Source organism: Pseudorca crassidens, chromosome 17, assembly GCF_039906515.1.
Source record: "Pseudorca crassidens isolate mPseCra1 chromosome 17, mPseCra1.hap1, whole genome shotgun sequence".
Classification (NCBI taxonomy): Eukaryota; Metazoa; Chordata; class Mammalia; order Artiodactyla; family Delphinidae; genus Pseudorca; species Pseudorca crassidens.
This window is the reverse complement of record NC_090312.1, coordinates 67,279,574-67,302,133: the sequence shown is the minus strand read 5'-3', so window position 1 is coordinate 67,302,133 and position 22,560 is coordinate 67,279,574. Positions and strand designations below refer to the sequence as shown.

The 22,560-nt window shown below is 38.8% G+C and overlaps 1 protein-coding gene across 2 annotated transcripts; it reads left to right on the top strand.

Annotated features, from left to right (window-relative positions):
• The first annotated feature begins 702 nt into the window (after positions 1-702).
• Positions 703-19,761, top strand: GDAP1 (ganglioside induced differentiation associated protein 1). Of its 2 annotated transcripts, none has more exons than XM_067712026.1 (6): positions 703-952; positions 1,632-1,824; positions 10,809-10,982; positions 12,965-13,059; positions 15,311-15,425; positions 16,401-19,761. In XM_067712026.1, exons 1-6 carry the CDS (start codon positions 836-838, stop codon positions 16,781-16,783), a joined length of 1,077 nt encoding a protein of 358 aa, XP_067568127.1. In that variant the 5' UTR covers positions 703-835; the 3' UTR covers positions 16,784-19,761. The 2 variants fall into 2 exon arrangements, with proteins under 2 accessions (XP_067568127.1, XP_067568128.1); XM_067712027.1 differs by having other exon boundaries at positions 863-952; positions 1,632-1,679.
• The last annotated feature ends 2,799 nt before the right edge of the window (positions 19,762-22,560 follow it).

Sequence of the window (22,560 nt, the reverse complement as noted above, 5' to 3'; positions counted from 1 at the left end):
TATATAGAATGGATAAACAGCAAGGTCCTACTGTATAGCACAGGGAACTATATTTAGTATCCTGTAATAAACCATAATGGAAAAGAATATGAAAAAGAATACATATATATATGTATATATATATATACATATATATATGTATAACTGAATCACTTTGCTGTACACCTGAAACTAACACAACATTGTAAATCAACTATACTTGTTTAAATATTTATAATATTTTATTATATTGCAATAAAATAAGTTTAAAAAAATTTTTAAATGGGCAAAATATTTTCTGTGTTTAACTAGGCTATTTTAATTCGCCATTGTTTATGAGATTTATTATTATTTTTATTGTTGTTATTACATGACCGCATAATAGCATCTTCTAATGAGAACTCATAAATCTTTATCCTGTTGTTTTGTCTGTAAACCGGGAACTTCCCTTCCACCAAAGGCACAGACTCTCCAAGAGGACCCCTAAGTATCTTGGGAAATTGATGCTTTTATGCCTGAGCAACCTCTACTCCATCTACAAAACCGATGAATAATTTGCAATCAACATTTTCCATTACTCATCTTAAATGATCAGGGACTCATATTTGAGATCGTTTTCCCTAAAAAACGTCCAATTGCACCTCCCAGGTGACTTCTGTGCGCAGACTCTCCCCCGCAGCTTTCTCGCCCACGAAACTACACTTCCCAGCGGTCTGTTCGTTCATCTGCGCGAACTCTTCTTTCCCGGAGCATCGGGTGGCATCCTGGCAAAGCTAAGGGCGATTTGCAGGGCGCTGTGGCTGGGAGAAGTAAAGGGCGGACAGGCGAGGCCCTCCCGCGCTCGCGCGTCCCCGAAATGGCCCGGAGGCAGGACGAGCAGAGAGGGGGAGCGCCCTTGATGGCTGAAGGCAAGTCGGACGCGGAGGTTAAGCTCATTCTGTACCACTGGACGCATTCTTTCAGCTCTCAAAAGGTAAAGGCCTCCGCCGGGCGGGCGGTGCGGATCGGGTTTCAGCACCGGGACAGCTCCCTCTGGGTGTTGCCCGGGTAGGCCGGCCCACTTAGAAACAGGCCTCCGACGCCCTAACCCCGGCGGGCGCTCCCTGAGGGGCGGGGGTGCGCCTTGTAGGGGAGCAGGGAGCATCAGTCTGAGGTGCAAAGGCACTACCAGTCGTGAAATGCAACAAAAAAGCATCGCTTTCGGTATTTGGGCGGGAGGCCTTGTCTCCGGGGCCGTGGAGAGCGAGGCAGAGGGAAGCGCCTTCCTGCAACCACATCGTCTAGGGTTCCTTCGTTTACTCTTGGTCGCATTCACTCTCTTCAACAGGCCTAGCCTATCTGTTTCAGGTCCTTATTATGGGGAGGACACATCGTAAGGTTTAGGACACCGAGAAAGTAGTAGTGATGAAGAGGGTGACTGTGGACTGAATATAGCCAGAATCCTTTTCATTACTTAATTATCTTTTCTCACTTATAAGAGGAAGACGCTAGAATATATCTCACTTGTTAATTCCAGGAACAGGAATAGTTGAAAAGAATCTTGAAAATATTAATAACTCAGGGAAGCACAAAAGAACTGCTTGATGGTATCCAGGGATGTCATTTAATTAAAAGCCTCCACGCGTTGTGGTAACCAGTGTGAACTCTTCCAGGTGCGCTTGGTAATTGCTGAAAAGGCATTGAAGTGCGAGGAACATGATGTAAGTCTGCCCCTGAGTGAGCACAATGAGCCCTGGTTTATGCGTTTGAACTCAACTGGAGAAGTGCCCGTCCTTATCCACGGGGAAAACATTATTTGTGAGGCCACTCAGATCATTGATTATCTTGAACAGACTTTCCTGGATGGTAATGTTAAGGCTATTTGTGATTTCTTGGATTTACTTTCAACACAAATATATGTCTTTCTTCCTTCCCTCCCTTCCTTTCCCCCTTCCTTCCTTCCCTCCTTCCTATTTCCTCCCTTCCTCCCCTCTTTTTGGTTTCATGATGGTGGTTTAGTGCCAACAACCTTTTCCATTTCCATAAGCACACAAATATAAAATGGGTCAATAAAATAAATTTTGTATAAGCCATTGTAACTCCATTGAAAAGATTTCACGTAAACTACCAATTTTAATGTCGGAACTTCCCTTTTAAATTCACTTGCAAAAAACCCTGCAGGTGTATGGTTTGTGGTGGTGATTTATTAGCCTTGAAGTCAAATTCATAATATTGATTTTAAATGAACAGTATGAAAATCAGTTTCATTTAGTCTACTAAATGGTTCTACCTTAAGAATAATAAGAGGGAAAAAGAGGAATAAATCTTAGGCAAGGGAGATTAGAATGTTGGTATACTTGGAGATCTTTGCTCTTGTTACATCTGTATGGTTTGAATTTTTATATCTTTTGTGAGGAATTATAGGGCTTAAGTTTGTACAGTGATTTAAAGTAATAATCATTTATTGACAGCCTGTTTTGTGTCAGACATTTTATAATTTCTGTTCTAGTCAGTCTTCAAAAAAAAGCAACCTGAGATAGGCATGGTAGACTAATTATTCCCCTTTTGTACATGAGGAAGGAGAAACAGAGTGGTTGCCTAAGGTAACATAGCTATTTTATGGTAGGTTAGGGCTGGAACGCAAGCCTTTCAAATCCAAACCTTCCTATTACATGGACCATCTCTCATAGTCATTGCCACTTACACATTGTCTTGCTTCTTCCTAACAACAAGCCTTTGAGGTAAACTGTAGCTTCAATATTTGCCCAGGATTACACAGCTGATCACCGACAGAACTGAGAGCAGAACAGAGGGCTCTTAGCTATCAGCTAAGTACTCTTCTGAAAAAGAAGTTGCACGACGAGATCCAGTTACTCTTCACCTGCCACCAGTTATGTTGATGTTAATTGGGCAAGATAAAACCAGAATATAACGCCGAATTATTGGAAGCTGAGAAAGGAAATTATAAGGCCCCAAGAAGTCTGAGGTACTTAGAAGAAAGATAGGTTTAGGACCTAAATGGGGGCTGGGGGGAGTTTACCCCAGGGAATTAAATTAGCAGTGGGCTTCCCTTATTCTTAACCCAAGTGTTTAGTTCCCTAAGATTTTGATTGGAGGTGGCCACTGATCTAAACTGCTTTTCCATCCATCATTACTTGCTATTCCTTATAAGTCTAAATGCTGGGGACTGAACAGGAAATGGGGGCTAATTGATTTAAGACAATTTTTCTCAATCTTGAGCTTTTTGGAAATGGACAAGTCTGTTGAATAATAATTTGTATTTCTTGGGAGAAGTGATTATAATAATGTGAATAAGACAAAATAATTGCATAAGAATTCTACTTTAAATCATCAAAAACTTTCAAAGGATATAGCAAATGAAAATGTTTAAATCTTTTGTTAGCATCCCTTGAACTACGATTACTACCATTCTCCTCCTCTTTGTGACATTATCTCTCCTGTAAGATATTCAGTAATATACAGTATTACTTTACAGTATAGTAATGTTAATGATTATTAGGCTTCATCAAATTTTTTTTAGGCTTTTTCTTTTTCTTTGACTATATAATAGCAAAACTGAAATGCATTCGGAGTCCTACTCAAGGTGAATACTGACCTTTTCTTACTACTATTTATTGAATCAGAGGAGAAGGTACTGTGGGCTAAACATTAAGAGGAAAATATGGAAACTAAGGACTTTAATTCTGGTTGTACCAATAGAATAAGTAGACAATCGAGAATTCTAGCTCTTAATCTGAAGCTATCGCAAACTGGTTGCATATCCTTGGTGACTTGACGTTTCTGTTTGTCCTCTTGGATTAGGTGATATAATTTTATCAGTTGCAGAGATAAAGCAAGTCCAATCAACTCTTATTTCACTCTTTCCCATTTCCCAAGGAGAGTAGTCATTCAACTGGAAAGAGTAAAGGAAGATTAAGATTCAGGGAACTAAAACCCATGGTAGCTATGAAGACAGTAAGAAAACAGTTATATAAATGCAGGCGTCTAGTCTCCAGATGAAGTTTGTGTCAAAGTGTTAAAATAAGAAACAAACACGTAAGCATTATCACAATGATCATTTAGATAATTTGTATTTATCATTAAGAACTCATGGAGATTAGGAAAAGGGCCAGACAAGAGAGAGACAAATGTTATCCCAATTGTTAACCAGAGGGGAGGCTGAATTCTAATTCCTGCTACTTAACACGTATTCCATGGGCCAGCAGCACTGGTATCACCTTGGAGCTCGTTAGAAATGCAGAATTCTAGACTCTACTGCAAGTCTCTTGAATCAGAATCTGCATTTTAACAAGATTCCCAAGTGATTCATATATACATAAAAGTTTGAGAAGTACTACTACAAATTACTGTGCATTAAATAATTGCTTAAGCTTTAAGCAGTGCTATAAATTACTGTCTTCAAGTGTGGCAGAGTTCTAGAATGTGTTGTCAAAAAATTGTAAAGTATATATTTTTTGAGTATCTCGATGAAAAGGAAACAGCTTAAGTTTTACATTACTGGAGAATGTCTTTAACACTTTAAAAAGTGAATCTATTAGGTGCTGGGCATAGTTCTACATACAGGGTATCTTGATTTAAGCAGAGCATTTGAGGTTAAGTCATATGATACCCCTGTGGAATGAAGGAGCATATACGGCTAGATGAAAGTAATGCACATTTTCTGATGAATAAACCACCATAATGAAGAATATTCATTTATGAATTTCTTATACCATGTTGCTTGTTTAGCTGTATTCTCTCATTTCACTTATCCTATGATAATTTTATCACACTTTAATTATTTCAATTACTTGTAGACCACTGTAAGCTCCGCGAGGTCAGAGACAGTGCCTGTTTCATTAACAACTGTATTCCCAGTGCCTGGTATGGTGACTGTTCTTTAATGGGAGCTAATAAATACTTTTGAATGATTAAAATGAATGAGTTATTGAAAACAGATGTCAGCCTGGACAGGGATCTCTCCTGGTGTTCTTTTAGGCTTCTATTCTCTGACTGAGTCTAACAATTCCTTAAATGATTTGAATAAAGACATCAAAGAAACACTATTATACTTGCAGATGTGTGAGCTGTGATAGTTGAAATGATGACTAGCTTATGAAATGCTTCTCATGGACAATAAAATGGAACAATAACTAAGATAAAGTTTAACAAGGCTAAAAGTAGTATATGAATTTTGTTTTAAAAAATCAGCTGCAGGGCTTCCCTGGTGGCGCAGTGGTTGAGAGTCCGCCTGCCGATGCAGGGGACGCAGATTCTTGCCCCCGTCCGGGAGGATCCCACATGCCACGGAGCGGCTGGGCCCGTGAGCCATGGCCACTGAGCCTGTGCTCCGCAGCGGGAGAGGCCACAGCAGTGAGAGGCCCGCATACTGAAAAAAAAAAAAAAAAAATCAGCTGCATTAATGAAGGACGAGAGACCTGGCCTGCTAATAAGTTACCAACAAAAGCCAACAATGAAATAAAAGACTAGTGTGATTTCAAGTTGTTTCAGAAGTATAGATTCTGTCTAGAACATGGCAAATTGTGACCTGCTATATTTGAACTGGTTGGAACATGCAGCATTTTGACCAATTATGGATGGAACTTTGAGGAAAGGTGACAAATTAGAATGATAATGAGTGAATGGATTTCATGAGGTGTATAGCTGCCCATGGTTATATAAGAGACTTTAATTAAGTGTATCCATTCATCTAAAGAACAGAGTGTAGTCAACTGGCATCTCCTTTGCTCTTATTTGCTATCCTTTATTAGTCTATCAACTGGGGATTGTACTAAAAATGATGGCTTGCTGACCTGTACACCTTTCTCAACCTTTCTGTATAATCAGTATTTACATATTTACATCCTTTTGGTATATCATAATCTCTTTTAGTGAACTGTAACTTGGCCACCAAATAATAAAAAAAAGTGAGCATGTAATCTCCAAATTATCTGGAAAATTAAAAATGTAAATTGCTAGGAATCTGGCATCCCAATTAAATTCAGATTTTTAGAAGTAAAAAAAAAAAGAGAGAGCATGAAATAACTACAAAATACTAGAATATATACTGTTTATTACTGCCAATCACTGGTAACCTGGAATCAAGGATGTCATATGGTGAATATTGAATTTTGGTAATTTAATATGTTTTATAACAGTTCTCTGAAGACTATGCCCCATGTCTTATGTCTAGATATATCATTTTAAGTATTCTTAGGAAAAGAATTTGGTTTGGAAATAATCCAAGTATTCTGGTATATATTAAAGTCTCACATACTACGTCTGATTAGGAAATATAAATTTATTTTATAAATATAGTTTTATCAATATATATTGAAAATCAACTCAGATTTTAAAGATAATATTCATTCTGAAATTACTGTTATATTAAAAATATAGTTATTTATGTAAGGAATTTTCAATTATTGTTAAGGTCATAGAATAAATAATTTTATATCTATTACTAAAAGGGTCTCATATATAGTTGAATAACATTATACACTTTTTCGCACATCTACTGAAATTGCAGGTTAGCACAAAGGATTGTAACTGAGTGCAGAGAAAATATGGTATATGGTAAGGAAAAGAAAATGAGTCTTTAAAACTCATGATTATGCCAATAAAAGTGATTTTAAAAAGTAATTAAAAAAACTTTCTCTGATTTGTTCAATTTTAGTGAACAGGATGGGGTGTTAAAATTACAGAGGTCCTGGTTCTATATTATGTGTATACAATAATTGGAACAAACTATCTGATCAAGAAATTTTGCCCCCCAATTATGAATGTTCCTATAAAAGTTTTAAATATACTACCAATTAAAAAGTAGTTAAACATTTAAGGTATAAAATGTATTGACTATCTTGCTACAAATTTGGCTGTGTCTCAGAAAATTCTGGATGTGTGTAATGAAGTTGTGTAATTTGACTTCGTGTTTTTTCTCATCTGTGTTTAGATTTGATCTTCCTAGCTCTGAAGTTATGGCAGCCTTGAATTGTAGTCAGTTTGTAACCATATCTTTTGCTTCAGGTCATAATTTAATTGTTTACCATTATTATCTTTTTAATAGCCTGGTGTATGACTAGTTGAAGGGTACAATTTTGTTCAGCTACATGCTGCATATTATCTTACGTACCAATGTCATCACTAAGTGATCTAAGTAAAATAAAAAATCGGCAAAGGGATAGAGATAGAAATGAAGTCTAATCTATTCTCATTGAAGGAAGACCTGACAATTATTCAAATAGACCTAGGGGGTATCTTTCTAGAAAACAGTCATAATAATGCCTCCTTTATCTGCCCTCACTGGGGAGTGTAGGAAATCAAAGCAGCCAATTTAGGAAAATAATTAAAATGTATGCCTTTAAGCCCCTAGATTCTTTTTAGTTTTTGCTCTTGGGGAAACTGAATGTAATTTTTTTAATGGCTCAGGGCCATTGTTATTCTACCCAACAGTACAGGGACTTGAGAATATATGGAGCTGTTGGTCCCCATTAAATGGTTACAGAATGCTTTTATTGTTTCTTTTTGATTTAGAATTTTGTTCTTTTATTTCCTCTCTTTGTTGTTTATCACATCTTTCTGCTTTATGTCCATCTGCCTGTTTCTAATTTGCTGCCTAAATTTAGGTGCAGTACAAGACCTACCTTTGTCCCTACTCAGTTCTACAACGTCAGGTCTTATGCCAATGTACTTATTTATTCTTCCAGCTTAGTCACTGATCCTGGCTTCCACTACTGCAACCTTCCACCCCAATGAAGAGTTCCCAGAATTATTCTTATTGCCTGTTTCTCAAACCCTGTAACCCTTCTATTGCCTTCTCACTCCTGATTGAGGTAGAATACCAAGAAAAGATTTTCTCTTTTTAGTATCGTAACAAAAATGCTTTATGGAAGGACTGGAAAATAAAATGAGAATGAGAGGGAAGATTTTCTGTATAATTCAAAGGAAATTCCCCGTTGTCTTTTGAAAAACTCTCTTTCCAGAGGCACTGGACACTTTTGTGCGCTGGTGGCACATTGGATGTGTGATACTGGACAGGGTGTCCTTGAAGAGAGAAAGTGAGCTTGGAAAAGAACATGGGTTCAGTGGGTATCTGATGCTCTGCCTGACAAAGTGTTTTAGGAGATAGTTATATAGTAATGGAGCACTGAGTAGAAGATTACTTTCGTGCATTCAAATCTTTGGATTCAGACTTGGCCAGATGGACCTTCGCCAGAAAGCAACTAGATGTTGTTTTTCCTGCTTTTATTCGCTTTCCCAGGAAGGAAGTCGTATGCTCTTCTGAAGACAAACCCCCGGCCTGGCACAAGAAAGCAGCCAGAGCCAGTAGCTATAGATTTACCCACTTGAGAGGCATTTTAAAATGTCATATCATTTATGGTTATTAAGCTGTGGTTCTTGGACCCCCCAGAACAGTGGTTCTTAAACATTTGGGTTTCAAGGCCCCTTTGTCTTAAAAGTTAAGAAAGACATTTGAGAGCTTTTGTTTATGTGTTCTATCTATCAATATCTATCAAACTAGAAATTAAAATTGAGAATAGTTTAAAATACAAGACTATACAACCCCACATTCCATTAATGCCACAGTGATGGAGTTATCACATGTTGTATAGGCTCTGGAAAATACCGTCATACACTCAAGAGAGAATAAGAGTGAAAAAGCAATTAACATCTTAGTATTACTATAAAAATAGCTTTGACTTGTAGACCCCCTGAGAGTGTCTTCAGGAAGCCCAGGGGTTTTTAGACCATACTTTGAGAACTTTTACCGCTAGTGGTCTGTGAATAGAATTCAGGACATTTGATATCTTAGACGGGAAAAAATTACATCTTTATTTTTCACTAATTTCAAACAGAAATTTATCATTTCCTTTCATTTCCAATGTAGGCATAATCCAAAGCAATATCAGGAGTGCCTGTGACTTTGTTCGTATGTTCATGTGACTGTGATGTGTTCATGGCATATCAAGTTATTGCAGATATCTTAAAATATCACTTATGTCCATCACTACTTTGAAATTATGGTAGTTATTAGAACTGCTGCTAGCTTTTGTTAGTGTATTAATAAAAAGACACCCATATTAGTATTTTATAATTTAAAATTACTTTGATAGTTTATTTTAATATCAATTTCCTTTGCAATCCTATGTCTTGTATTTTGTGCATTTAAGAACATTATTTTGAGAAGAGGTCAGTGGCACACAAAAGGTTGAGAACTCTTTAGAATTTCAAGGACCTTAGAAGCCCTCCAGTCTGTTATCCTCATGGGAACGTTTACCATGCATTGGTTGGGCAGCAAGGAAGTGTGCTCTAGTTGGGCTGAAAAGTCAGCAAGGAAGTGTGCTCTAGTTGGGCAAGTTCACGGTTGACGAGCAGAATGTAGCTGACCCTTCGTTCTTGGTCATTCTAATGCAGACTTCAGAACTGGACCCCCAGCAGGGAATTAAACATTTGCCCACTGGTTTGAGGAGTAATCCATGTTCGTTTTTCTTAGAGAGTCAGAAATAGCCTGTTGGCTTAAAATCTTGTACTACTTGGTCTGGCATTATGAGATCTTGCCTGAAATCTTACTCTCCAACCAACTCTGAATTGTCAATGCTTATGAATGAGTGTGCGATGCTCAAAAGGATTCCAAATTAAATAAATAACTCAAACTAAATGAATAAGTGAATAAGCAAAAAATAAATGAATAGAGTTGAGGTCATTCTTTTCACCTGTTAGATTAATAAGCTTGTTGGCATTTTTTTTTAGGGGAAGTTTGAGAGTCAGAAGTGGGAATAGATTCTGTAGGGACTTAGCCCTGACCTTTGGATCACATGGTTCATTTTTATTCTTCTTGAATAGTCTCTGAGAAGTAAACCCTTTGAAGATGTTACAATGATGTAATAAAACAGAGCACTGCATTAGAAGTTAATGACTTTGGTTCTTGGTCTGCCTCTAATTAGCTGTGGGATCTTGGGAGAATGTCTCAGCCTATATATCTCAGTGTCCTCATTAATTGCTACAGAGCTTCTGCAGCTCAAATATTCTATAATAACTAGCAATTTGGGAATATATTAATTCATTAATTGAAATTTATTCAACACCTACTATGAGCCAAACATTATATTGGGCACTGGGATTCAACAAGGAACAATACATGGCCCCTGCCCTTAAGGAGTCTATAGTTTAGAGTTTAACCAGCAAATGAAGATTTATGTAGAGCCCACTTTCCAGAGATAAAATATGAGAAATTGCTGGTGAATTCCACGAAGATTGTCAATTCCCATTCACATAGCGTCAATGGGATCACTCTTGGTATTAACTGGAACCTGGGAAGGTGTGGTCCCTGATCATCTTTCCATAATGAGCCTTCATTCACTTAACCAACATTTACCAAGGGCCTAAAATGTATGAGACACTATGCTACACTCCGGATCATACGTTCCTTGCCCTGAAGGGGTTTATGGGGCAAAAAGATACAAACAACTAATTAAGGTGATAAGGGCTATAATGGAGTATGTACAGAGAATTTTGCATGCACAGAGGAAGGCAACTTGACTTAGTCAGATGTTGGTAGTTGTGGAAGTTTGGCGAAATTTCGGCAGGGGAGTTGGCATAAAAAACTAGACCTTGAGAGTAGTGATTTGCAAGGTGGAGAAGTGTGGTCGTGGTTTGGGAATCTGGTCTGGTACCTCAGTCCGATTCAAATTTTGAATGTCTGGGCTGGAGAGATATCATCCTTTAAATCCCTTCATATAATACTGAAAATGTTAACGTAGAGGGGCTGGAGTTTTTTGTTTCTTGCTTTGGGATGTAACATCTTGTTTGTAACTTTTCCTTCAATGTTTGTGTTTGTGTGTGTATTTTAGAAAAAACACCCAGGTTAATGCCTGATAAAGGAAGCATGTACTACCCACGGGTGCAACATTATCGAGAACTGCTTGACTCCCTGCCCATGGATGCCTATACACACGGCTGCATTTTACATCCCGAGCTAACCGTGGACTCCATGATCCCAGCTTATGCAACAACAAGGATTCGCAGTATGTAAAGAGCTTAAAGACCTAGAATTCCGTCTCAAGTTGCTTTTAATTCATTTCTGAGACCTAGCACACCTCAGGAAGACTTGGGGGCAGGGTTGTTGAGTCTGCTTCATGGATGTGCATGTTATATATTGATCCGCGCACCAGTCAGATGAATCTGTGCTTCAGCTGTTCAGCTGGACATTTATTGTCTACAGGACCTGATTTTCCAGCTCTTGGCCTTGAGGGCCAAGCTTAAATAAAACTCAGAAGAGTGGCCTGTGGAAAAGCAGAGAACGTAACATGTTCTCATGGACAAATGGACTAGGAAATAAGGAAAGCTGGGATCTGCTGGGAGTTATGGGTGACTGAGTTCACATTTCTGGTCTTTAATTTTTGTTTCATTATGTGAAGAGCTGGGCTACAGGCTGTGTAGCCATTACTCTTCCTCTGAGTTTAGTGATCGGAGATTCACTGAGGTTGAGCTGTGACCTCCAGCTCTCTCCTTCCTCCTGCCCTGAGGATAGGGAAGGGTCAGTGCCTGGGATACAAAGATACAAACAATTAATTAAGGTGAGGAGGTGTGCTCCATGGCCCAGGGGATTGGAAAGGGAAGGGGCTGTGATCAAACTGGGGGTTTTGACCAGGAACACTCACGCCCAGAGCTTCAATTCCAGAAAGCGCGTTCTTTCTGTTGCATCACACCTCGCCTTTACAGTTCTCTTACTGACGCTACTTTACTTTCTTTTCAACCCCCTCCTCCTTACTCCTCTCCTCTTACCTTCCCTGCCCTGCTCTCCCTCCCTGCATTTTTCTCCTCCCTCTTCCAACTTCTCACCTTCCTCTTGTTCCTCCTCCTTCTCCTCAGAAATACTCATTATATGATTTGAAACAAGTATTCTGACTATATTTCCCTAGAGTAAATATTTCTCTAAATAAGGCTTTTCCCTTCCCTTTCCATAGAAATTTATTACAGAAAACTTGGAAGGTACTGAAAGGTAGAACTGCGCTGCTCAAGCACTTACGATGTGCTGGGCTTTGCATTCAATGCCTTTCCACGGTGCCTCCCGTTTCATTCTCAGCCTGTGCGGCAGATACTCTGAGAGCTCCATTTTATTTTATTATTTATTTATTTACCCAGATTCTATTTTTATTTCCTGGGAATTGTTAATGGGCTTTGCCATGACAAGGTTCTACCGGTCTTTCACTTTAGCAGCTCCCACCTACTGAGATAAGCGGCAGGGTCCTTTGATGCAGAGGGACAATGTAGAGGTAGAAACCCCCTTTTAAGAGGATAATGAAAGGATCAAGATGGGTGTTTAGTTTTCTTCTTTTCCTGATTCATTCTTCTTAGTAATATAATAGCTGAAAGGTCACCCTTATAGTTCAGGAAAGTCAGAATGTTACAAGTGAGAGAGGATCTTAAGAAAAAGAGTAGAGGGTCACTAGGAAGAAAAGAACAACTGGTTGCTCCAGTGTGTGTGTGTGTGTGTGTGTGTGTGTGTGTGTGTGTGTGTGTGTGTGTGTGTGTGTGTGTGTGTGTGTGAGAGAGAGAGAGAGAGAGAGAGAGAGAGAGAGACGTGTGTGCATAGGGGGTCTCATGCATTGAACTTTTTTTTTTTAACAGAGTGCAGTATTTATTTATGTAGACTTTGTCTGTAGTGTTTTTTTTTTTTAACAGCTTTATTGGAGTATAATTGCTTTACAGTGGTGTGTTAGTTTCCGCTATATAACAACGTGAATCAGCTATACATATACATATACCCCCATATCTCCTCCTTGCGTCTCCCTCCCACCCTTCCTATCCTACCCCTCTAGGTGGTCACAAAGCACCGGATAGCTCCATTTTAAAAGTGAGGAAACTGAGGCACACAGAGTCTGAGTCAGAGGAAGGGCATGACCCCAGGGCTTATGCTCTTACCATTGAGTTTCCCTGCTTTTCTTTGTTTCTTTTATGGAAGGGAGGAAATAATTTTCTGTTTCAAAAATGATTTTGTTATCAGGCCAAATTGGTAATACAGAGTCTGAACTGAAAAAACTTGCCGAAGAAAACCCAGATTTACAAGAGGCGTACATTGCAAAACAGAAGCGACTTCAGGTAAGTAAACCGGGCTGTCCTCAACTGACATCCGCTGTTTGTATTAAATGTTCTACTTCTTGTACAGTATCACTATTTTTTAGAACATAGTCTATGAACTATCGCAAGTCACCAGAACACATGTTACCTTCGGCTTAGGCTCTGCTTTTAGAAAGAATTTTTCTTTATTAGATTTGATATTCAGACCTAACGACAATTGCTTAAAAAGCAGTCATTGCTCATGCTGGTTGCCAAGGAAACTTATAAAATGTAAAAGCAAGTTAATAAAATATTGTAGGAATCTGTCATTTCAGGTATTTTTCCACTTTGAGGCAGATAGACCTCTATCTATGACTTTTTTATACCAATAAAGTTACAGGCGAGTTTATTTGTTTTTTTAATATATATACCCCACATGCCTTTCAGTTTTTTTCCTTTGTACCTTTTGATCCCCTTCACCCATTTCTCCAACTCCTCACCCCACTGCCTCTGGCAACCACCAGTCTGTTCTCTGCATCTATGAGCTTGGTTATTTGTTTGTTTGTTTTTAGATTCCACCAATAAGAGAGATCATATGGGATTTGTCTTTCTCTCCTTGACTTATTTCACTTAGCGTAATGCCCTCAAGGTCCATCCACATTGTTGCAAATGGCAAAATTTCAGTCTTTTAATAGCTGAAAAATATTCCATTCTATATACACCAATCACAATTTTTTAATCCCTTCATCTATTGATGAACACTTAGGTTGTTTCCATGTTTTGGCTATTGTAAACAATATTGCAGTGAACACAGGAGTGCAGATATCTTTTGAGTTAGTGTTTTTGTTTTTCTTTGGCTAAATACCCAGAAGTAGAATTGCTGGATTATATGTTAGTTCTATTTTTAGTTTTTTGAGGAACCTCCATACTATTTTCCACGGTGGCTGCACCAATTTACATTCCCACCAGCAGAACACAAGTGTTCCCCATTCTCCACGTCCTTGTCAACACTTGTGATTTCTTGACTTTTTGATAATAGCCATTCTAACAGGGGTGAGGTGATATCTTACTGTGGTTGTGATTTGTTTTCCCTGATGATTTACAATGTTGAGCATCTTTTCATGTATCTATTGGCCACTGTATGTCTTCTTTGGAAAAATGTCTATCCAGATCTTCTGCCCATTTTTAAATTGGATTGTTTGTTTGTTTGCTATTGAGTTATATGAGCTCTTTATAGATTTTGAATATTAGCCCAGATATATGATTTTTAAGTATTTGCTCCCACTTAGTAGGTTGCCTTTCCGTTTTGTCGATGGGTTCCTTTACTGTGCAGAAAGAAGCTTTTTAGTTTATTGTAGTCACACTTGTTTATTTTTGCCTTTGTTGCTTTTGCTTCTGGTGTCAGATTTAAAAAAATCATTGCCAAGACCAAGTCAGTGAGCTTACCGCCTGTGTTTTCTTCTAGGAGTTTTATGGTTTCGGGTCTTACTTTCAAGTCTTAAATCCATTTTGAGTTAATCCATTTTGATGTGTCTGCCTCCTGAGGAACAGGTCTTTGCTTCATCATTTAGAGTCAGCCTTTCTCTTTCTGCTGATTCTTTCCTCCAACAAACTGTGTAAAGCTTCTCCCATGTTGAAAATCTAGCAAACGTCAGCACTCCCAATCCTGCCTCTACTTCCCAGCCTCCTTTATCCTACATGAGCTAAATAAGTGAGCTTCTCAAGAGAAACGCCTGCACATACAACACTCCTTACTCTCTACCTGCCCTTTTTTTTTTTTTTTTTTTTTTTGCGGTACGCGGGCTCACGGGCCCAGCCGCTCCGTGGCATGTGGGATCTTCCCAGACCGGGGCACAAACCCGTGTCCCCTGCATCGGCAGGCGGACTCTCAACCACTGCACCACCAGGGAAGCCCTCTACCTGCTCTTTAACTCACTGCATTCAGATTCCTCTCGCATCTCTGAGCCCTCAGTTATTCATTTGTTGAAGGCTGCCGACGTTCCATTCTGGAGTTGGGCACGAGAGGAGTCTCTTTGTGCCCCTCACATTCTTTGCCCTCTCTGATCATTTGGTTCCACAGGAGTTGCCAGTGAACAGTGGGTCTGACCCCTGGGATATTTTCACAGCCAGGGCATTTTCTGTCAGGTTTGCTTTTGCTTTAACACAGTTATTCTATTTCTTCTCATTGTCGAGAATAAACAGGCTTCAACTCTGTAAGAGTTTGTATCTGCTCTGCTCTACGCTGATTACTTTTACAGGCATAAATAACCTATAAGTTATTTTTGTTAATTAGTCGAAGCTCCTTGACCACGACAATGTCAAATATTTGAAGAAAATTCTTGATGAATTGGAGAAAGTCTTGGATCAGGTTGAAACTGAGTTGCAAAGAAGAAATGAAGAAACCCCAGGTAGGTTCTCATTTGTGTCCTTTTTCTCTTTTTCTGGACATCAGGAGTATTTATGGGAACATTCTTAGGTTTCACCAAAAACATTCTGTAATCTGTTTTTAATTGTTAGTACTCATGGGCAGTTTAAATTATGATAGCAACAATACTAGGTGTCAAATTCAGCAAAACCCAGGTGTCTAATTGTAACTCTGCATCTATGTGAAATATGACTGGTGAAGAATTCTTCTGCACAATTTAAGTGATGCTTCGTAGATTCCTACCTGGCCTGTTTCACAAATTTTAATTAAAGGAGTTAGTTTGGTTGAATAACCTGAGTACCTGCTTGAACGCTCCCTCTAGTGTTTTCCTCAGGCAGGGAGAAAAACTGCAAATTGAAGTAAAGTATAACATGGAAGCAGCCTGTGCACATGTGCAGGCTGGCTGGTGAGCGTCCACCGGCTGCACCTGTGAACCTGGCTTCACGACGAAGCCCAGGTGCAGACATATGGACCATTTGCACTATTCTGATTGACAACAAAGTTAAAGACCATTTTACCTGAAACTTGCTTCACAATAGGGACTTTCTAAATAAGTCACTAAAAGCGGCAACTACTGAGTGACACATGGATTTTCCTAACGTACACCTGTCATTTTCTTAACCCAGAAGGAAATATCTGTTAACTCCTTTGGCTTGGAGGCTCTCCACTCCTCAAAATGATAGACAGGCTTTGAGCTCAAGTGGCTCTAGTGGCACCTAGGGACCCAGGTGCCTGACAGATGGCAAACAAGTCTCCCTTAGCTTGGGATACATTTGCATGGACTTTTTTTTTTTTTTAAAGCATAGAATTACTTGCTGAGTATTGTCAAGAAAATGTACCATGGCCTTCATCTTTTGCTACCCTCACCCTTGCCGTCAAGACTAAGACCAAAGATGCCAACCAAAGTCTATTTGTGCCGTGCTTGCCCCTTATCCTCCATGTCCCTTTCTCTAATTAGAAGAGGGCCGCCAGCCATGGCTCTGCGGGGAATCCTTCACCTTGGCTGACATCTCGCTTGCTGTTACACTGCATCGACTGAAGTTCCTGGGGTTTGCAAGGAGAAACTGGGGAAATGGAAAGCGACCGAACTTGGAAACCTATTACGAGCGTGTCTTGAAGAGAAAAACATTTAACAAGGTTTTAGGACATGTCAACAATATATTAATCTCTGCGGTGTTGCCAACCGCATTCCGGGTGGCCAAGAAAAGGGCCCCAAAAGTTCTTGGCACCATCCTTGTGGTTGGTTTTCTTGCAGGAATGGGATATTTTGCTTTTATGCTTTTCAGAAAGAGACTTGGCAGCATGATATTAGTGCTCAGACCCAGACGAAATTATTTCTAGGCTTTTGGGGATCTGGTGGCGGCAACTCATCTAGCCATTCAACTAGACCCTTCTCCACTCTTCCAGGCCCAGTGAAGAATGACCCTGGGCAGCTAGTAAAACGCATAATTTCCTTTACTCTTTGGCTTGTTTATGCAGGGAGAGGAGGCAATGAAGATGGTTTTGTGGGCTGGTAACTTTGAGAGGACTTATTTGCAACCCTGAACTAATTCCTCCTTAAAACATGTGCAAAGTCAAGATATGTGAATGCTGACAGGTAGAGAATAGACCTTTCGCTCAAAATGTCAGTTCAAGTTCTGGGTGATTTTGGGGGAGAAGTTTATTATTATGAGAAGACAGTAATAATAACCTATGATTGCCCATAACTCTTCATCTGAGACTATCTGGGTGTGTTGAGTGTTGAATAGTTAGCAGTATCTTCTCCTGGAATTCAGAAATCATCTTTGTTACTCAACACAGGAGTTCAGATAGCAGCAGGGCACAGCAGTGCTTCCTACTCTCACTGTTAGCTTTAGGCAGAAATAAGGGAGGCAAAGGGACAAAGAAGGGGGAAAAGGGAGAATGAAGTCTATATAATGATGACAATAGAATGCAACTTCCAGGTGCCTCCGATGCCACTCATGGCTGCCTGTCCCCTTAGTAAACATTATATTTGACTACTTGTGGCTACAGCCCATGCATCCTCCTGTAGCTGAGGACCTTGGAAAAAGAGGACTGGGGAGTTACTGCAGAGAGTTGGCTGGAGAAAACCCTGGGCTTTACACTTATAGCACCTAATCTGACCTTAGTGTTAATTTTAAATGCACATAAATCACAGTCACTAATTTATTAAAATTAACTGATTACCTACTTGGGCATGAGATGCCTACTGGAACATGTCTGACTAGCATTTACATGAAACTCTGAAATTTCCTCATGGTTCCCCAATTCGAAGGTGCCTGTGAGATATCACTCCTGTAGACTGTTGTGAACAGTCACTGGGAGTCTTTGTCTCTCCAGCCCTTTTGTGCCCACAGGTGGCATTTAGGTGAATGTCCCAGGTAACTGCTAGCATGGCATGTGGCTGGGGAGTGGGTATTTCGTTGATCTGGGAGTGTTAAATAGTCTCATTCTGCATTTAGGGAGGCTGGTGTGTTAATGCAAAAACTGTTGTCTAAACCTTGCATCTATTTATTGTCATCAACAAAGCCTTAAAAGGTTACAGGGAAGGAGAAAATCTCGTCTTGATCCTTGGCAATTAATTTAGGGGAGATGAAATAAGTCGATAGATAGTGATTCCACCTATATTCCTTCATTTCCACCTATATTCACTTCCACCTATATTCACTTCATAGTGATTCCACCTATATTCCTTCATTTCCACCTATATTCATTTCCACCTATATTCACTTCATAGTGATTCCACCTATATTCCTTCATTTCCACCTATATTCACTTCATTCATTCCTTCATGGGCACTTTAGGGGGTGCCTCAGTCCATCTGGAAGGGAAAAACCCTGTGTGTCCCATGAACAATAATGGAACTGCAAGATACAGTTTGTGCTCAGGAAGAATCTTTCCTGGTGACAGGAAGGTGGAGTTTCTCTGGAGTTGGCCAGAAAGGTGTGGGGAGCAGTGTTAGGTGTGACAGGAAGCACGTATGGGGAATGGTGAGCTAAGGTTCCAGCGAACAGCAGAAGCTTGCTTGGACTGCCTCAGATGGGCTGTGCAGATGGCCAAAGAATGTACCTACCAACTTTTTCATTAACAGGAAACAGTCATGACTACTAAACAATGACTTTTTGATGGTAAAATGATTCTATAATTCATGAATCAGTTGTGTTAGAAAATATTGTTGAACTGGATACTCTCTGTTTCCAAAAAATTAATAACATCTCCAGTGTAAACTCAATCCAATAATAATGAACAGAGTGGCAGCTTTTATAATGTCTTGATTTTGAACCTCAGTGCATTGTTGTATAGAGTGTCTGAATTTGTTTCTGGGACATTCCAAACCATGTACTCATAAAAGAGCCACAACACTGATTATTCAGTAGGTCAGAGTGTTTCAGAGTTCTTTATGTCATCCTTTTATGAACAAGAACTCAGACATGAAGAAATTGAAATTGGATTTTTACAAAAATCTACAAAGGAGGATATTTACCTATATAAGGGTTGTTGATTAAAAATAAAGATTCAAAGTCCAATGCTGGCTTTTCATTAAATTTGTATTATTACTGATCAAGAGAAAATCTGCTAAAAGTATTTATGATTTTCAGATACAGTTTCATTGGAAATAGGCTTGTGTCGCTATTAAAGGTGATGCATTTGTGGCAATTTCACTTGTTTCATGGATACCCTTGAGTTTATACTTTTAAGATATTTGTTTAGGGGCAAAATGACCACTAGGTGTCGCTGTTCATCCAGCACTCTGAGACTGGGCTTTCTTTAGGTTCAGCAAGTCTTCTGAAATGTTACAAGTGAAGATAAACATTAATGACCTTAGTTTCTGAAATGAGGGCATCTTCATCAGATCATTCATCTGTAAAAGAGCTTGAGGCATATGTAGTATTGACGTCTAATGCTTGGAAGGGATAACTGTACCACACAATGTCAAGCTAAAGTGCTGAACATACACTATTAGCAAAATAGGCACATTTATGTATTTTCTCTTTCATGATCATTCGTGGACTGGCCAATGTGCTCCTCAATTTCCAAAATTTGTATAAATTAGAAAAATGCCTGAGGTACTAAATTTATGTTGGCTATTTATGTCTAAACACAAATACTATTTTATTGTTATTGCTGTTACATGCCTTTTGGATCTAATTTCCTTAACTGCAGATAGTTGTAAATTGCTTGCTCGATTTTTAGTAATTATTGATATTGACACCAGAGTTGTAAACTTTTTGGTATTGTTGAATGTAATAGATCAAGATACTATTCTGCTTGTAAGATCAATGAAATTAATTGGAAAATAAATATGTGTCCTGAAAGTACTAATTTTGTAATCTTTTTTGATAAATCAGATTATGTTTTCCATTTAATGTCAAAGCATAATGTTGTAATTAAGGTAAAATAAGCAGAAGTTAGGTGTTCAAAATATTTAGCTATAGGATGTCATATTTTCCTTGTAACATAAAAGTTACTGACTCTCGATTTATTTAAATACACATAATTTTATGGTTAAACTGAATGGTGGCTTAAAGAATACCATATCGATCCTGATCATTAAAGGGGTTCTTTTGCAGCCAGCCACTTAACAGGGTATATAGCATGAAAATGGTCAACACAAGAGTTTTTTTTTTTTTTCAAAATAGTTTTGTTACATGTTCACTGGGTTTCAAATACTACTCTTTTTATGATATTTATGTATATTTTTGATATAGCTAATTCTTTTCCTTTTACCGAGTCATGGATTATGAATATTCAAATTACTATCCATATTTCTAGCCTTGGTGAGCTTAGCCATTATTCTAATCATCAAAGAGAAATTGAGTACTACTTCTGTTTTACATGGAACAAAGCCAACTAAATGAGAATCGAATTGATCTCATTTTCCCTAAGTTTGCAAACAAAAGGCAACAATTTTGAATACCATGGAACGTGATGTGCATGTACCACTCTATAGTCTGCTCAGAAAGAAAAAAGCACTATGGTAATGACAGAAGAGTCAAATTAATACTGTGAATAACAGTATTTAGACATAGTCTTCATATTGTTTATGCCAAATATTTGGCCCATTTATATTGTTGTTCTCTACTTAGTCATACCAGAATGTCTTGGTTTTCTAATTTTCCAGAACACCTGTGTTTTACTAAGTAGGGTAGTAGATTCCAAGCCAAGTGAAGAAGTATAATTTCTAGAGTGGAGATAATAGTTTTAATTGTGTATTACATTATGAAAATGAAGAGAGGAAAAGAGAAGGCGAACTCACGTTATGGGTTAGAAATGCAGTACATTGATGAAAACAATATACTTTATTACTTGTGCCTGAGTTGAGCCCTGGATTTTGTCCTAGGAAGAAGATTGACATGTGTGTCATGAGGCAGTGGGGTAGAGCAGGCTGTGAGGTGCAAGGCGACACCACCATGTGGAGTTGGAGACAACTCATGCTTATTATGGGCCTTAATATACTCTGATTCAAGTAGGGTGCATATCTCATCCATAGTACCTTGTCATAAAACTCCTTTGGGGAATAAAAATAAATGAAATTGAGTTATTTGTAGTGAGGCGGATGGATCGAGAGACTGTCATACAGAATGAAGTTAAGTCAGAGAAAAACAAATACCGTATGCTAACACATATATATGGAATCTAAAAAAAAATGGTTCTGAAGAACTAGGGGCAGGACAGGAATAAAGACGCAGACATAGAGAATGGACTTGAGGACATGGGGAGAGGGAAGGGTATGCTGGGACGAAGTGAGAGAGTAGCATGGACTTATATTTACTACCAAATGTAAAATAGATAGCTAATGGGAAGCAGCCACAGCACAGGGAGATCAGCTCGGTGCTTTGTGACCACCTAGAGGGGTGGGATAGGGAGTGTGGAAGGGAGACGCAAGAGGGAGGGGATATGGGGATATATGTAGACGTATAGCTGATTCACTTTGTTATACAGCAGAAACTGCAGAAACTAACACACCATTGTAAAGCAATTATATTCCAATAAAGATGTTAAAAAAAAAAACTCCTTTGGGAAGGATAGAATTTTTTTTTTGTCTTAAACCTTTATTCATTATTTATATATTGGCTACTTAATTACAATGTGCTGTCATTGAACTCCCTTACTAGGAAAAGCCAATAATATGGGTGAAAATGTAGAGATGCTAATGAAATGTAATTCAAAGTGTCAGGTAATTTTTGAGGCATATGGCCAGCATGTATAACTTTTTGTTTTATCAGATTAAGCTATCTTTTGAATGTAGGGTTCTGATATTCAATAGTCACACATACATATCATCAACTATGCATTATATCAAAAATATAATGATATAATTTCAGAGATTCTATATTTATTAAGTTCAGTGCTCAAAAGAAAGTAAAGGTTTGCATTAAGAAACTTAGATGAGCTAAAAATTACTAGCACTAAAAGCAGAGGTGGCTATGTTGTAAAAATAGCCACAAATTCTTCTAATTTCTCCACTCATTTCCTTGCAATCTTACCTTCAAGAAATAGCATCTGCAGAGTATGATATATTAGGCTTACCAGAGAGTAACCTACCAGAGATATTAGACATCATGTAGTGAAGAAAGTCACTGGAAGTCCATTCCAGGCAGAGTGGAGGGCCTCCTGAGCACCTCGTTAACCCCCCAGGCAGAACCATGCCCTAATGAAAGCCCTAAGTTAGACCTGGGCTTTTCAATCTTGGCGCTATTGATATTACACGACAGATGATTCTTATGTGGAGGGGTTTCATATGCTGTGGGATGTTTAGCGGCATCCCTGGTTTCTACCCACTAAACGCCAGTAGCTCCCCTTTGCTCCCCTGTTGTGACAACAAAAAAATGTCTTCAGATTTGACAAATGTCACCTGGGGAGAAAATCACCTCCTTTCAAAGACCACTGCTCTACACCCACCCTAACAAGGCCTAAAACCAAGCCCTGACAAGATCTGCAGGGGAGACAGATTTTGGAGGTTGGGTCCTGCCAAGTTAGAGGTGCTTGGGGAATGTCTTGGATTTCCACATATCCTCTGTAACAAGGCATAAAACCGAACCTACACGATATGAAGGGTATTAGCCAGTAAATGAACTGCCTACTAGAACAAGTCAATGTCCTTTAGAGGAAAGATA

Bases quoted from the DNA above. Each gene is read 5' to 3' on its own strand.
- GDAP1 (XM_067712026.1), top strand. From the start codon at position 836: ATGGCCCGGAGGCAGGACGAGCAGAGAGGGGGAGCGCCCTTGATGGCT. The intron at 953-1,631 runs GTAAAGGCCTCC...GAACTCTTCCAG, and splicing joins ATTCTTTCAGCTCTCAAAAG to GTGCGCTTGGTAATTGCTGA. The intron at 13,060-15,310 runs GTAAGTAAACCG...TTTGTTAATTAG, and splicing joins CAAAACAGAAGCGACTTCAG to TCGAAGCTCCTTGACCACGA.